We start from the raw sequence: 14,502 nt of genomic DNA, 5'->3' as shown, positions 1-14,502 counted from the left end.
ATGGCATCACTGATTCGATGGACGTGAGTCTGAGTGAACTCCGGGAGATGGTGATGGACAGGGAGGCCTGGTGTGCTGCGATTCATGGGGTCGCAAAGAGTCGGACACGACTGAGCGACTGAACTGAACTGATGCAGTACACAAAAATAGGGCTGCACAATAATGATGTCCTCGGATGAAAGCCGTAGGCGAAAATAAATGTCGGCGAACCCACACTGATCGCCATAAATAACTGAATTAGTAGATGCGGCGAAAGGACATCTCTGCCCCAATGCACTTCTCTGAAGCCCCGGGCTAGAGGCGAAGGCTGGGCGCCGGGCGGGCAGAGGGAGCCCGGAACCCTGGGGCCGACCCCAGCCCAGGGAGCGGGGACCGGACCCGTCGCGGGCCCGCCCTGGCGCGGGTAGGAAGCGAAAGGCGCGGTTCTGTACGCGGGGCGGGCGGGGTCCGCGGAGCCCCGGGACGCGCACTTCCGGTCTCGCCGCGCGCACGCTCATTCGCAGGAACATGGCCGCCGCCGTGGCCGGCGTTGCCGACCTGCCGGGGGTGAGTTCGCCGCGCCGCTCGTTCTTTAGCGCCGCGGCTTCCCCTCGAGGGTGGGGTGTCTGTGGCGGGGGCGGTGTCTGCTGGGCTCGAGTGGCTCAAGAGCGACGCGTCGGCCGGCGGCAGTGAGGACGCCCGCGTGTATGTAGATGCCCCTCTCCTGGGGGTGAGGACGCCCCCTCCTTCTGCAAGTGAGGATGCCCCCCGGCGGGTGTGGACGCCCCCTCTCCTGGTGAGAACGCCCTAGCCATTTCCATCGCATGGCCCGGCGGTTCCGCGCTCGTGAGGAGCCAGCCGGCCCTTCGGCAGGGACCGTTTTGCCCCTGCCTGCTAGGTGTCCGAGCCCGGCTGCTGGGCGACCCCCAGGTCTGCCGCCCTTCTCCTGCCAGGTGTCGGGCGAGCCGGTGTGGGCATCGGTAGGTGTCTGGCCAAGGTGGCCCCATCGCGCCCACGGACTGTGCGGTTTCCGACCGCCCGGCGGACCAGCAGGTGTCAGATCACCTGTATTTTACCACCTAAGAGCTGCAAAATCAGGTCTTGGGGGTTCTCAGTGAAAACCGCTTTTCCCCACCTGTTAGTGGCCTTTTCACTTTCCTCTTCCTTGAATTTTTTTTTTGTAATATTTGTTTGTTTGGCTGCTCTGGGTCTTAGTTGTGGCATGTGGAATCTAGTTCCCTGACCAGGGCTCACACCTGAGCGCCCTGCTTGGGGAGAGTGAAGTCTTAGCCACTGGGCCACCAGGGAAGTCCTCTTTCTTGGTTTAGTGGTTCCTTTCCTTAGCTCTTCTTCACCCAGTAGGTTAGGGTAAGTTTTTCTACATATAGTGAGGTTGAGTTACTCGTACGTCCCCATACTAATCCATTAACACCTGCTCTGCTTGCTGTATGCTCTGTATTTGTTCCCTTTGTCCACCCTTTAACCATCCAGCAATCATTTTGTGTTGTTGCGCAGTTGCTAAGTCGTGTCTGACTGCGACCCCATGGACTACATGGCACCAGGCTTCCCTGTCCTTCACTGTCTCCCTGAGTTTGCTCAAAAATCTTTTGGGGATACATTCAAAATAAATGACAGATTATCATTATTACTTACCCCCTCAAACACCTCACTGTGCTTAACATCAGTTAGAGTTCAGTATTGCTCTTTACATTTTTGAGGGAAAACTGACTTACAGTGAAATGCACCACTGGATGAGTTGTGACAAATGTAATTCAAACTTTTGTCCAAATTACCATTACCCCAAAAGATCCTTTCAGTTCAGTCAGTCGTGTCTGACTCTTTGCCACCCCATGGCCTGCAGCACACCAGGCTTCCCTGTCCATCACCAACTCCAGGAGCTTGCTCAAACTCATGTCCATCGAGTCAGGAATGCCATCCAGCCACTTCAGCCTCTGTTGTCCCCTTCTCCTCCTGCCCTCTATCTTTCCCAGCGTAAGGGTCTTTTCCAGTGAGTCATTTCTTTGCATCAGGTGGCTAAAGTATTGGAACTTCAGCTTCAGTGTCAGGCCTTCCAATGAATACTCTGTACTGATTTCCTTCAGGATGGACTGGTTGGATCTCCTTGCAGTCCAAGGGACTCTCTCAAGAATCTTCTCCAAAACCACAGTTCAAAAGCATCAGTTCTTCAGTGCTCAGCTTTCTTTATAGTCCAGCTCTCGTATCCATACATGACTACTGGAAAAACCATAGCTTTGACTATATGGACCTTTGTCGGCAAAGTAATGTCTCTGCTTTTTAATATACTGTCTAGGTTGATCATAGCTTTTCTTTCAAGGAGCAAGCGTCTTTTAATTTCATGGCTGCACTCACTGTCCACAGTGATTTTGGAGCCCAAGAAAATTAAGTCTGTCACTGTTTCCATTGTTTCCCCATCTATTTTCCATGAAGTGATGGAACCAGATGCTGTGATCTTAGTATCTTGAATGTTGAGTTTTAAGCCAGCTTTTTCACTCTCCTCTTTCACTTTCATGAAGAGGCTCTTTAGTTCCTCTTCACTTTCTGCCATAAGGGTGGTGTCATTTTCGTATCTGAGATTATTGATATTTCTCCTGGCAGTCTTGATTCCAGCTTGTGCTTCATCCAGCCCGACATTTCACATGATGTACTCTGCATATAAGTTAAATAAACAGGGTGACAATATACAGCCTTGACATACTTCTTTATCTTTTGTCAATTTAAAAAAAAAAATTAAGGACTTGGGCTTGTAAAAATATGTTTGAACACCAGGCTTTTTTAGTTTTTTTCAACCCACAGCCAGTAACTTTTCTCCCTTCTATTGCTTGTTTCTCTTCCTCCTACCCAACTTTTTTTTTGAAAAGTATTACACTTACAGAAGTGTTGCAGGAATAGTTCAATGAACACTTGTAAAACCATCCAGATTATCAAGTTATTAACACTTTGCCTCATTAGCTTACCTTTCTTTTTGCCCTGCCTCAAACACACATATTGTGCTGTGCTGTGCTTAGTCCCTCGGTCATTTCTGACTCTTTGCAACCCCGTGGACTGTAGCCCGCCAGAGTCCTCTGTCTATGGCGATTCTCCAGGCAAGAATATTGGAGTGGGTTGCCATGCCCTCCTCCAGGGGATCTTCCCAGCCTAGAGATGGAACCCACGTCTGCGTCATTGCAGGTGGATTCTTTACTGTCTGAGCCACCAGGTAAGCCCCAAACACATAAAGACACACTCTTTTGTGCATTTTACAGACAACCCAAGAAGATAAAAGGTGTGTTACTCACAGGATGAGACTTATTTTGTGAGAGCAGGGCAGGCTTCCTAAAGTGATCCAGAAAAATCAAGAGAGACCACAAAAAAACTTGCTAGGCTTTATTTATTTATTAGTGAGAAGCTTGTGGGATCAATTAAGGATTGAACTCCAGGTCCTCGGCATTGAAAGTGCAGAGTCCTACTCACTGGACCATAATTGAAGTCTTTCTTTGGGCTTTTATAGTGAGTAGAGAATGGAATTGGGATGATGGTGGCCTTGCATTGATTGAGGCTTGGATGGTTTGAACTTCCTGCCAACTGCAAGGAGAAAGCACTTTGGTTCTGTCTCTCCTTTTTCAGGCTTTCTTGTTTGTTTGCCTAGTTTGCAGAAGGAGAAGGGGCAGTAGGTGGTGATGAGGACGGGAGTTGAAAGCTGCCAGCAGTTAGTCATCAAAAATGAAGTCAGACTGTTAATCACAATTGGTAATCAGATGGGTAACTTTATTAGGACAGGGCTAACATTAGTGGCAAACAGTTGATTTTTGTTAAAGAATGTATCCTTTGAACAAGTAAACATTTGAGCAAGTAAACGTTACCATGTTTGGTCCACAGAGATGTCAAGAACCATGCAGATGGCATCAGACAGCTGCAGTTTAGCAACCGCTGATGTTAAACATCCAGTCGTCGGGATTAAATGAATTCTTCTGCAGGGTCATAGAGACTGGGGGAAAAGCCCTTCAGAGGTGAGTACCTGGGAATGGAATTCTCCATAAACTTTATTTATTTTTTACTTTACACTATTGTATGGAATTCTCCATAAGCTTTAAATTTCAAGGTACCAGAAACATGCCAAGTGGAGTCTGGACCAGTAATTCTGACTCCCAACAGTTTCAGTACCTGCTTTTTTTTTTTTTCTTTAATAATTGTGTTAAAGTATAATTCACATACCATATAATACACCCTCTTAAGATGCACAGTTCAGTGCTTTCTGGTAAATTCACTGAGTTGTACATCCATTACCAATACCAGTTTTAGAATATTTTCATCATCCTCTGACAGGAAATGCGCATTAGCACTAGCTCTCACTCCCATTTGCTCTATTCCTCTCAGGCCTAGGCAATTACTACCCTGATTTCCGCCTCTGAATTTGCTATTCTAGACATTTCACATTGATGGTCATACAATGTGTAATCTGTTGTTCTGGCGTCTTTCACTTAACAGTGTTTTCTAGGTTCATCCACATGGTAACATGTGTTGGTACTTGGTTCATTTTTATAGATGAATAATATTCCATTGTATGAATATATTAAATTTTTTATCCATCCATCAGATGATAGCCATCTAAGTTGCTTTCATAGAATAATGCTTCTGTGAACATTCACATACAAATTTTGTGGGGGTTTTTTTGTGGACATATGTCTTCATTTCTCTTAGATAACCTAGGAGTGGAACTAATTGTAGCCATCCTCGGGGGTGTGAAATGGTATCTCGATGTGGTTTTGATTTATAATTCCCGATAGTTAGTGGAAGGAATTGGGGGCAGGAGGAGAAGGGGACGACAGAGGATGAGGTGGCTGGATGGCATCACCGACTCGATGGACATGAGTTTGGGTAAACTCCGGGAGTTGATGATGGACAGGGAGGCCTGGCGTGCTGTGATTCATGGGGTTGCAAAGAGTTGGACACGACTGAGCGACTGAACTGAACTGAACTGAACTGGTGGTTAGTGATATTAAGCTTCTTTTCATTGTGCTTATTGGCTGTTTGTTTATCTTCTTTGTAACACTATGTGGACCCTTTGCCCATTTATGAAATGGGTTATTGATCTTTTTATTATTGAATTGTAAGTATAGTTTATTCTGGATACCAGTGCCTTATCAGGTATATGATTTTCACATATTTGATCCAGTCTCATGGATTGTGTTTTTAACTTTGTTATAACATTCTTTGAAGCACAAGCAGTTTTAATTTTGATTAGTCCATTTCATCTCCTGTGTCACTGTGCTTTTGGTGTTATATTTAGGTTTCTGAAGATTTATGCCTGTGTTTTTCTTTTAAGAGTTTTGTGGTTTTAGCTTGTATATTTATGCTTATGATGCATTTTGACTTAATTTTTCTGTAATGTTCACTCTTTAAGATCGATAGTTGCAATGTGCCTTTTACCATCCTGAAAAGAATTCTATGGATAATATTAAATATCCGTACAATTTTAAAAAGTAAATGTAAAGAATCAATAAAAGGCATTTGTATTTAAAAATGTATTTCTGTGTTTAAATGCTTGGCACAGCTACCTAAAGACATAGGAAGATACCTGGTGCTGGAGATTATCAGTTCAGTTCAGTTCAGTCGCTCAGTCATGTCCAACTCTTTGCAACCCCATGAATCGCAGCACGCCAGGCCTCCCTGTCCATCACCATCTCCCGGAGTTCACTCAAACTCACATCCATCGAGTCGGTGATGCCATCCAGCCATCTCATCCTCTGTCGTCCCCTTCTCCTCCTGCCCCCAATCCCTCCCAGCATCAGAGTCTTTTCCAATGAGTCAACTCTTCACATGAGGTGGCCAAGGACTGGAGTTTCAGCTTTAGCATCAGTCCTTCCAAAGAACACCCAGGACCGATCTCCTTTAGAATGGACTGGTTGGATTTCCTTGCAGCCCAAGGGACTCTCAAGAGTCTTCTCCAACACCACAGTTCAAAAGCATCAATTCTTCGGCGCTCAGCTGGGAGATTATAGGTTTGAATTAAGAGAAATAGGACAGTCAGAACTCATTGTCCTCAGTGAAACTGAATGAGGGGAGGTGTGACTGGATCCTGCTGGAACATGAATGTTGTGGGTGGGTCCAGACCAGGTGTATTAAATAGGAATGGAAGAACGTACCTTGGTGGAAGCAGGTTCTAAGCACTTAATTCAGTTGAGGCAACCCAGGCTGTTTGGATGATCTGGGGTGACAGGTGTGGGATCCATCACCCCCTCTGCTGTGACCTGCAGCAACATCAGGATGATTTATTGCAGAAAACAGTTCTCCAGACAGAGCTGAAGTCTCAGCATGTGCTGGGGCAGCATTCCGTGTAAAAAACCTTTAAGACCACCTTATTTGGTGGCCATGGGAAAGAGAAGGCTAGGGGAAATTAGTCATGCTGGGGCTCCAGAGAAGTGGTTGTGAATATCTGAGGTCAGGTCAGAGGAAGAGTGTATGTGTGTGAAGGAAACAGAGAACTCCCCACATTTGTGAAGAGCATGAGGATGAATTTTTTACCACGTAATTTTTATATCATTGTACTGCCAAAAATAGCAATACACAGATATGTATGAGGGTAATCATAGATTTTAAAAACAACCTTAATTAATGAAATTCAGTTCAGTTCCTTCATTAATTACCCTAATTTAATACTGTTGCCCTGAAGTCTGTTCTAATGTCCTCCTATATACTTGAGATAATTTGTTCTGTTTGCAGTAACCACCAGGGCACTTCCCACCACCTCAGGGATTGAACCCAGGCCCATGGCAGTTAAAGCACTGAGTCCTAACCACTGAACTGCCAGGGAACTCCCAGTTATTGTCTGTTTTTCTTTTAATATTGGCCACACTGGTAGGTGTAAAGTGGCATCTCACTGTGGTTTTGATTAGCATTTCCCTAATGACCAGTGATGTTGAGCATCTTTTCATGTGCTTACTGGCCATCTGTTGGTCGTCTTTGGAGAAATATCCATTCAGATCCTTTGCCTATTTAAAAAATTTGGGTTGTCCTGTTATTATTGAGCTATCAGAATTTTTTTAATACCTTCTACAAGTCCTTTATCAGATTCATGCATTGTAAATATTTCCTCTGATTTGGTAGCTTGTCTTTTTACTTGCTTAGAGATATGTAAATCTCATTTCAATAAAAGAAGTATTTATTATAGATAAAATGGACACTGCTTTTGCTCCTCAAGGCCTGTGGCCTTCCACACTTCCAAAACAGTCATGATCACAGCTTTGTTAGGCATGTTGCCAGGGCATTTTAATATTTTTACTTCGAGAATATTTTGTGTGTCAAAAGTTTCACTAAGTGGTATCATCTTATATATGATGACTTACATATCTGACTTACCTCTTTCTTTTAAGTGCACACATTCATCCTCCCCTTCACACATGTAGGGAGATGCTCTCCATCTCTTGTTTCCACAGGACAGCTGTAGGATGCCCAGGCTCCAGTCTAATCAGAAGGCCAATTTGGAAACATGCAGCCTTAAAATATTTTATCAGTTTATTGACATACGGTAAAGGGGTCTGTTGCTTTAATCTGAGAGCATTTTGATCATGAGTCTGGGTGAGATTTGTTCAGATTACTTTCTGAATTTATTGAGATGGGGTGTAGGGAGTGTCTTCTGTGTTGATCTGAAAATGTGGGGAATCATATCAGTTCAGTTCAGTCCCTCGGTTGTGTCCAGCTCTTTGCAACCCCATGAACCACAGCACACCAGGCCTCCCTGTCCATCACCAGCTCCTGGAGTTTACCCAAACTCATGTCCATTGAGTCGGTGATGCCATCTAACCATCTCATCCTCTGTCGTCCCCTTCTCCTCCTGCCTTCAATCTTTCCCAACATCAGGGTCTTTTCAAATGAGTCAGCACTTCACATCAGGTGGCCAAAATATTGGAGTTTCAGCTTCAACATCAGTCCTTCCAATGAACACCCAGGACTGATTTCCTTTAGGATGGACTGGTTGGATCTCCTTGCAGTCCAAGGGACTCTCAAGAGTCTTTTCCAACACCACAGTTCTAAGCATCAATTCTTTGGCATTCAGGTTTCTTTATAGTCCAACTCTCACATCCATACATGACTGCTGGAAAAACCATAGCCTTGACTAGACGGACCTTTGTTGACCAAGTAATGTCTCTGCTTTTTAATATGCTGTCTAGGTTGATCATAACTTTTCTTCCAAGGAGTAAGCATCTTTTAATTTCATGGCTGCAATCACCATCTGAAGTGATTTTGGAGCCCCCAAAAATAAAGTCAGCCACTGTTTCCCTATCTAATTGCCATGAAGTGATGGGACCGGATGCCATGATCTTAGTTTTCTGAATGTTAAGCTTTAAGCCAACTTTTTCAGTCTCCTCTTGGGTGTAGGGGGTGTCTTCTGTGTTGATCTGAAAATGTGGGGAATCGTATCAGTAGATATTCTAATATTTCATAGTCCTTGCTTTCCTGGGATAAATCCAATGTTGCCGTTTTGGTAACTTTCTTCTCTTTCTTAATTAAATCCCCCTTAATTAAAGCTGAATATCACCTTGTATGCCTTCTTATTTTTTAATGATTATTCTTGTCAAAAATGATTTCATTAGTTGTTTCATGTAACAGACTTTTGGTTTTCTTCATATTCTTGGATGTTTCCTTGTTTTTGGCTTCTGTAATTTTTGCCTTTACCTTTATTATCTCCTTCTTACCACCTTCTGTTGGTTTCCTGTGTAGCTTCTTAAATTTGAACAATGATCTCACTACCTTTCAGCCTTCTCTTTAAAATACAAGCATTGGGGAATTCTTTGGAGGTCTGGTGATTAGGACTCTGCGCTTCGTTGCTGAGGGCACAGGTGCAGTCCCTGGTCGGGGAGCTAAGATCCACAAGCAGTGCTGCTGCCGCTGCTGCTGAATCGCTTCAGTCGTGTCCGACTCTGTGCGACCCCGTAGACGGCAGCCCACCAGGCTCCCCGTCCCCGGGATTCTCCAGCCAAGAACACTGGAGTGGGTTGCCATTTCCTTCTCCAATGCGTGAAAGTGAAAAGTGAAAGGGAAGTCGCTCAGTTGTGTCCAACTCTTCTTAACCCATGGACTGCAGCCCACCAGGCTCCCCGTCCCTGGGATTCTCCAGCCAAGAACACTGGAGTGGGTGGCCATTTCCTTCTCCAATGCAGGAAAGTGAAAAGTGAAAGTGAAGTCGCTCAGTCGTGTCTGACTCTTAGCAACCCCATGGACTGCAGCCCACCAGGCTCCTCCGTCCATGGGATTTTCCAGGCAAGAGTCCTGGAATGGGCTGCCATTGCCTTCTCCGTGCAAGCAGTGCAGCTCGGCCACAAACAAACAAATAAAAAAACCCAGCTCAGCCCTCTCCCCAGATGCCCAGCATTAAAGACCAACATCTTCTGCCGAGGAACTACTTTAGCTGCATCTTCCTTTGCCACGTGTTTTGAGCTGTGTCATCATCATCGGTGGTTCTGTTCTCTGTTTTCTAAGTCAGTGCTTGCTAATTTTCATCAGGATTTCTATTTGATCTATGAATTACTGAGAAACAAGTTTTCACTCTTCCAAATAAAGAGCGTTTTAAAAAACTTAATTATTTTCTTTGTATTTGATGCTCATTCTGTTACTGTATTTTTTTTCTCCCTTAACTTTAAACTTTTCATTTTGTACTGGAGCATAGCTGATTACCAGTGTTGTGGTGTAATAATTTCACGTGAACAGCCAAGGGACTCAGCTGCACATACACATGTATCCAGTCCACCCCAAGCCCTGCTCCCACCCAGGCCGCCACATCTCCTGTTACTGGTGTTTAACTTGACTGCATCTGTAGTCAAAAGACTGTGGTCTGGCCTTTGTTGAACCTGTTCTTTGGCCGGGTTTATGGCCAGTGTAGCATATGTTCCACTTGTGGGAAGCCTTGGGCTCTGATTGTTGGCAGTGGTCCTTCATGCAGCTGTGTGGCCAGGCTGACTAATTACATTCTCATGCGTGTCTGTATTCAGTCTTTCTGTATTTCCATTTCGGAAGGAGGCTTGTTGAACCCACCCAGTATGGTTATATTTGCTGACCTTGTTGTGTGTTTGCAGGCAAAATGTTAATGTAGACTGTGACAGAGCCCTGTTGTCATCTTTGAGGTTTGTTGTTGGTTAGCAAAGAACCAACAGTCTCTGTTTGGAGAGCGTGTGTCTGCTCAAACCTTTGGTTTTGTCTTCTGTGTTGCTTTGCTTTTGGTGTCTGTTACAAACACATTTTTTTAATGCAGTCTGACACAGTGTCTTTATCTTACCCATCAAAGTCATTTACATTTATTGTTATTGGTGATGTCCTATTTTATAGTTTCTATTCTAATGTGTCCTTTCTGAACTTTTACCCTTACCACCTTCTTCTGGATCAATCTGGGTTTTTTGTTTGTCTTTATTTTTTCCTCCTCTAATAGGATTTTTCTGTTGCAACACTGTTGACCTTCGGGTCTGGTCACTGTTGTGAAGGGCTGTCTTGTGTTTTCAAGGGTGTTCAGCAACATCCTTAGTTTCCAGTAGCATCTGCTCCCCAGTCGTGTCAACCAGAACTGTCCCCACATGGTGCCTGGTGTCTTTTGGGGGTTGAGAACCACTGCTTTGTGGACTTGGAAGTTTTACAGGGAGGTTGATGACAGATCTCGGAATGTCAGGTTTCAGGAAAGTAGGCTCATGCTGTGTCCAGTCCATAAAGGCAGAGCTCTGACCACAGAGGTGGTTGAGGACTGCCTGTTCAGTGCTGATGTAAGACCATTGTTGGGTGTTGCTCTGGAGTATGTGCTGACCACTGGTGGGGAGGGGTCATGAGGACGAGCACAGAGTGGCTGAGATGGTGCTCCCGTGTGAGCCGTGACATGGCCCCTGGTCTCCCTTGTCTGAGACTAGTCCTCTTAGTGACCATCACCCCCAGCACCATTCCTCCTGTCTGGTCTCTGGGAAGAGGGAAATGCCACATGGTTCTTCTTGAACTTGCTCTTGGCTCCATCCTTGACTTTCACTGTTCATATATGAATTTCAAAAAGAAAACAAGTGAAAAGACACAAACACACACCTGGCCTGTCACCGTTTTTCATTCCTCTTCTAGACTCAGCTTCGTGGACTTAAGTCTTTTTCACTCTTTACTTTCCAGCCCGGGACAGAAGATTGAAAATGACAGCTTGGAATGTGCCTGAGGAAGGACTGTCCTGCGACGTGGAGATGGAGGCATTCACGAGAGAGGCTCCTCGCCTTTGCACTCCAGGGGCCAGCTGGGACTCTGAGAACCCAGAGGGACGTTCGAGGCGATCAGCCTTAACTCAGGAGGAGCCAGGGGCCCGGGAGGCAGCTCCTGAACATCCTGGGTTTAGGAAGCATTTGAGCGTGAGCGCAGATCTTCCACAAGGTCAGAGAGTTCCTGCGACAAACGGTTTCCGTGTAGGTGGCTCAGATGTTAAAAGTCTGGATTGTGACCCAGCTTCACATAATGGTCAGAAGAGCTACACAGCTAAGAGAGCGGGTGACAGGGACTCCTGTGGGAAAGCCTTCGGCCATTCCGTGGAAGTGACTCAGTGTGGGAGAACTCAGACCCGAGAGACGCCTTATAGATGCCCTGACAGTGTTAGGCCTCTCAGCCACTTTACTCCCCTTGGCCAACAGAAAATCTTGACACGAGGGAAGAGACTGTATGAAGGCGAGGACTTTGGGGGCCTTTTTACCCTGAGTCCATCTCTTAGTGAAAGCAGGAGGAGCAGCCCTGGAGAGAAGTTGTATAAATGTACCGAGTGCGGCAAGTGCTTCAAGCGAAACTCTTCTCTTGTCTTGCATCACCGAACTCACACTGGGGAGAAGCCTTACACTTGTAATGAGTGTGGAAAGTCCTTCAGCAAGAACTACAACCTAATTGTGCACCAAAGAATCCATACAGGAGAGAAGCCCTACAAGTGCAGTAAATGCGGGAAGGCCTTCAGTGACGGGTCAGCTCTGACACAACACCAGAGAATTCACACCGGGGAGAAACCTTATGAGTGTCCGGAATGTGGGAAAACCTTCAACCGAAATTCGTCCCTGATCCTCCATCAGAGGACTCACACGGGGGAGAAGCCATACCGCTGTAACGAGTGTGGGAAGCCTTTTACAGACATCTCCCACCTCACCGTGCACCTCAGGATCCACACTGGCGAGAAGCCCTATGAATGCAGCAGATGCGGAAAGGCCTTCCGGGACGGCTCATACCTCACCCAGCACGAGAGGACTCACACTGGAGAGAAGCCCTTTGAGTGCACAGAATGCGGGAAGTCCTTCAACCGCAATTCCCACCTCATCGTGCATCAAAAGATTCACTCGGGGGAGAAGCCCTTCGAGTGCAAAGAGTGCGGGAAGACGTTCATCGAGAGCGCGTACCTCATCCGGCACCAGAGGATTCACACTGGCGAGAAGCCCTACGGCTGCGACCAGTGCCAGAAGCTGTTCCGGAACATCGCTGGCCTCATCCGGCACCAGAGGACTCACACGGGCGAGAAGCCCTACGAGTGTAATCAGTGCGGCCGGGCCTTCAGGGACAGCTCCTGTCTGACCAAGCACAGGAGGATCCACACCAGGGAGACGCCATACCGGTGCCCAGAGTGCGGCAAGTCCTTCCGGCAGAACTCTCACCTGGCGGTGCACCAGAGACTCCACAGCAGGGAGGGCCCCGGCCACTGTCCGCAGTGTGGGAAGACGTTCCGGAGAGGCTCCGCCCTCGCCCGACACCAGCGCTCACACCCCGGCGAGCAGCCCGTGGGCGTTTAGTGAAATGGGCCGCACTCTCCCGACTGGCTCTCAGACACCTTCGTGGGCGAGGAGGGTCTCCAGGGGTGGCTCCTCCCTGGCAGGGGAAGGCACTTCTCTGAGCCCTGCAGTGAACCGACAGATGTGAGGTGTTCCTGAGCCGCACTGTTCGGGCTGTAGGTTCGGGAACTCCTGAGGAGAATACAGGACGGTGATAGACACGGTGGAGTCGTCATGGATGGGCCCGCCTGTACCGCGTGTGACGGTGCACGTACGTGACGACGCACACGCTGGAGTAAAGCCTGCGCTCCCCTGGAGAAGCCACCCGCCCGAACGTTGGGATCCTGGGACCGCAAGGCTCTTCTGGAATCAGAGTGAGGAGTCCTTGACAGGGAGTTTGCCTCCCAGTCAGTAGGCAGACTCCTCCTAGAGCCCAGTGAGGGAGACTTCTGGCTGGGGCCCTTACGTGCTTTATCTGTATCAGCAAAAGCCTACACACTGCTACACCCTGCAACGACGGCAGAGTTACAGCAGATCACTGTTTGAGTGGATTCCCATGTTGCTGTCCTGCCAGGTGCTGTGGACTCGTTTCAGCAGGGGCAGATGGGTGAGGAAGTTGCTTGTGAATGAACAATGACGTTTCTTCTAAGAGGAGACTGAGTGGATTCCTCCAAGAGGGAAGGGGCTGCTGCTGAGAAACGCGAGGCATCGCTTTAGTTGCTGAGCCAAGCAAACAGAACACACTGAGTTGTCGTGTTTGTGTTGTCACCCGCATTGTTCATCTGGGACACAGGACTTGTGCAGCCGTGCCGAATCATAACGATAAAGATTTTGTTTTGTATTGAAAATACTTACAATATGGCTAGCAACTGAGCATAAAAGAGATTTGCATTGCTGCAGCCATGTAAAGGCACGCACACATACAGATGTAGGTTGGAAGTTGATCACAGAGAAATAAACGTGGTTTTTCTAAGGGACTGTTGACTGTGTGTGATTTTTCCTCCATCACAAATCATGTGTTGTTGTTTCAATAATTTGTTGAGGAGTGAAAAGGTGGGGTTTTTTTGGACCTTTTTCAGACCAGAAGTGCCTGGGTCAGGGTCTCAGGGCAGTTTATGTAAGAATGGACGGGGGAATGGAGGAGGGGTATCCAGGGGAAACCCCTGCCCCCCATGGACGGGAGTGTCCAGGCAGAATCTGTTCTGGGCATGAGGATAATTTCTCTCTTCAGAATCTGGATGATGAGAGGGTGTTCCCGTGGAGGATGGGAGGAGCAGGCCACAGAGAGGTCCAGGAGGACCTGGGGCCTCCCTCCTAGGCTGAGCAGCACTGACTGTGGCCTGCTGCCACTGGTCAGCGTGGCCTCAGAGCCCTGGGTGGTTCCTGTAGGGGGAGGCCACTGAAGTAATTAAGGCTGTGAGATGATAAATCTGCATTATATTAAGCTGCTAGGTTTGTGGTAAAAGAGCTGACTCATTGGAAAAGCCCCTGATGCTGGGAAAGATTGAAGGCAGGAGGAGAAGGGGACCACAGAGGATGAGATGGTTGGATGGCATCACCGACTCAATGGACATGAGTTTGAGCAAGCTCTGGGAGATGGTGATGGACAGGGAGGCCTGGCGAGCTGCAGTCCATGGGGTCACAAAGAGTCGGACACAACTTGGCAACTGAACAACAAAGCCGTGAGATCCAAGGTCCTCAACTTCGCCTTCTCCCAGCCTCTCCGGCTCCAGACCCTGTTCTTCTGGAACAGAGGTACGTCGTGGAGGAGATCAGA

The 14,502-nt window shown here is 47.2% G+C and overlaps 1 protein-coding gene across 9 annotated transcripts; it reads left to right on the top strand.

Annotated features, from left to right (window-relative positions):
• The first annotated feature begins 454 nt into the window (after positions 1-454).
• ZNF329 (zinc finger protein 329) lies at positions 455-13,702 on the top strand. Of its 9 annotated transcripts, none has more exons than XM_061386589.1 (4): positions 481-546; positions 3,049-3,196; positions 3,856-3,986; positions 11,110-13,702. In XM_061386589.1, exon 4 carries the CDS (start codon positions 11,130-11,132, stop codon positions 12,744-12,746), a length of 1,617 nt encoding a protein of 538 aa, XP_061242573.1. In that variant the 5' UTR covers positions 481-546; positions 3,049-3,196; positions 3,856-3,986; positions 11,110-11,129; the 3' UTR covers positions 12,747-13,702. The 9 variants fall into 9 exon arrangements, with proteins under 9 accessions (XP_061242576.1, XP_061242573.1, XP_061242569.1 ...); XM_061386585.1 differs by having other exon boundaries at positions 501-775; XM_061386588.1 differs by having other exon boundaries at positions 530-546; positions 3,006-3,196.
• Positions 13,703-14,502: the final 800 nt, after the last annotated feature.

This window comes from Bos javanicus, chromosome 18, assembly GCF_032452875.1.
Source record: "Bos javanicus breed banteng chromosome 18, ARS-OSU_banteng_1.0, whole genome shotgun sequence".
Classification (NCBI taxonomy): domain Eukaryota; kingdom Metazoa; phylum Chordata; class Mammalia; order Artiodactyla; family Bovidae; genus Bos; species Bos javanicus.
This window is presented reverse-complemented; position numbering and strand designations above follow the sequence as displayed.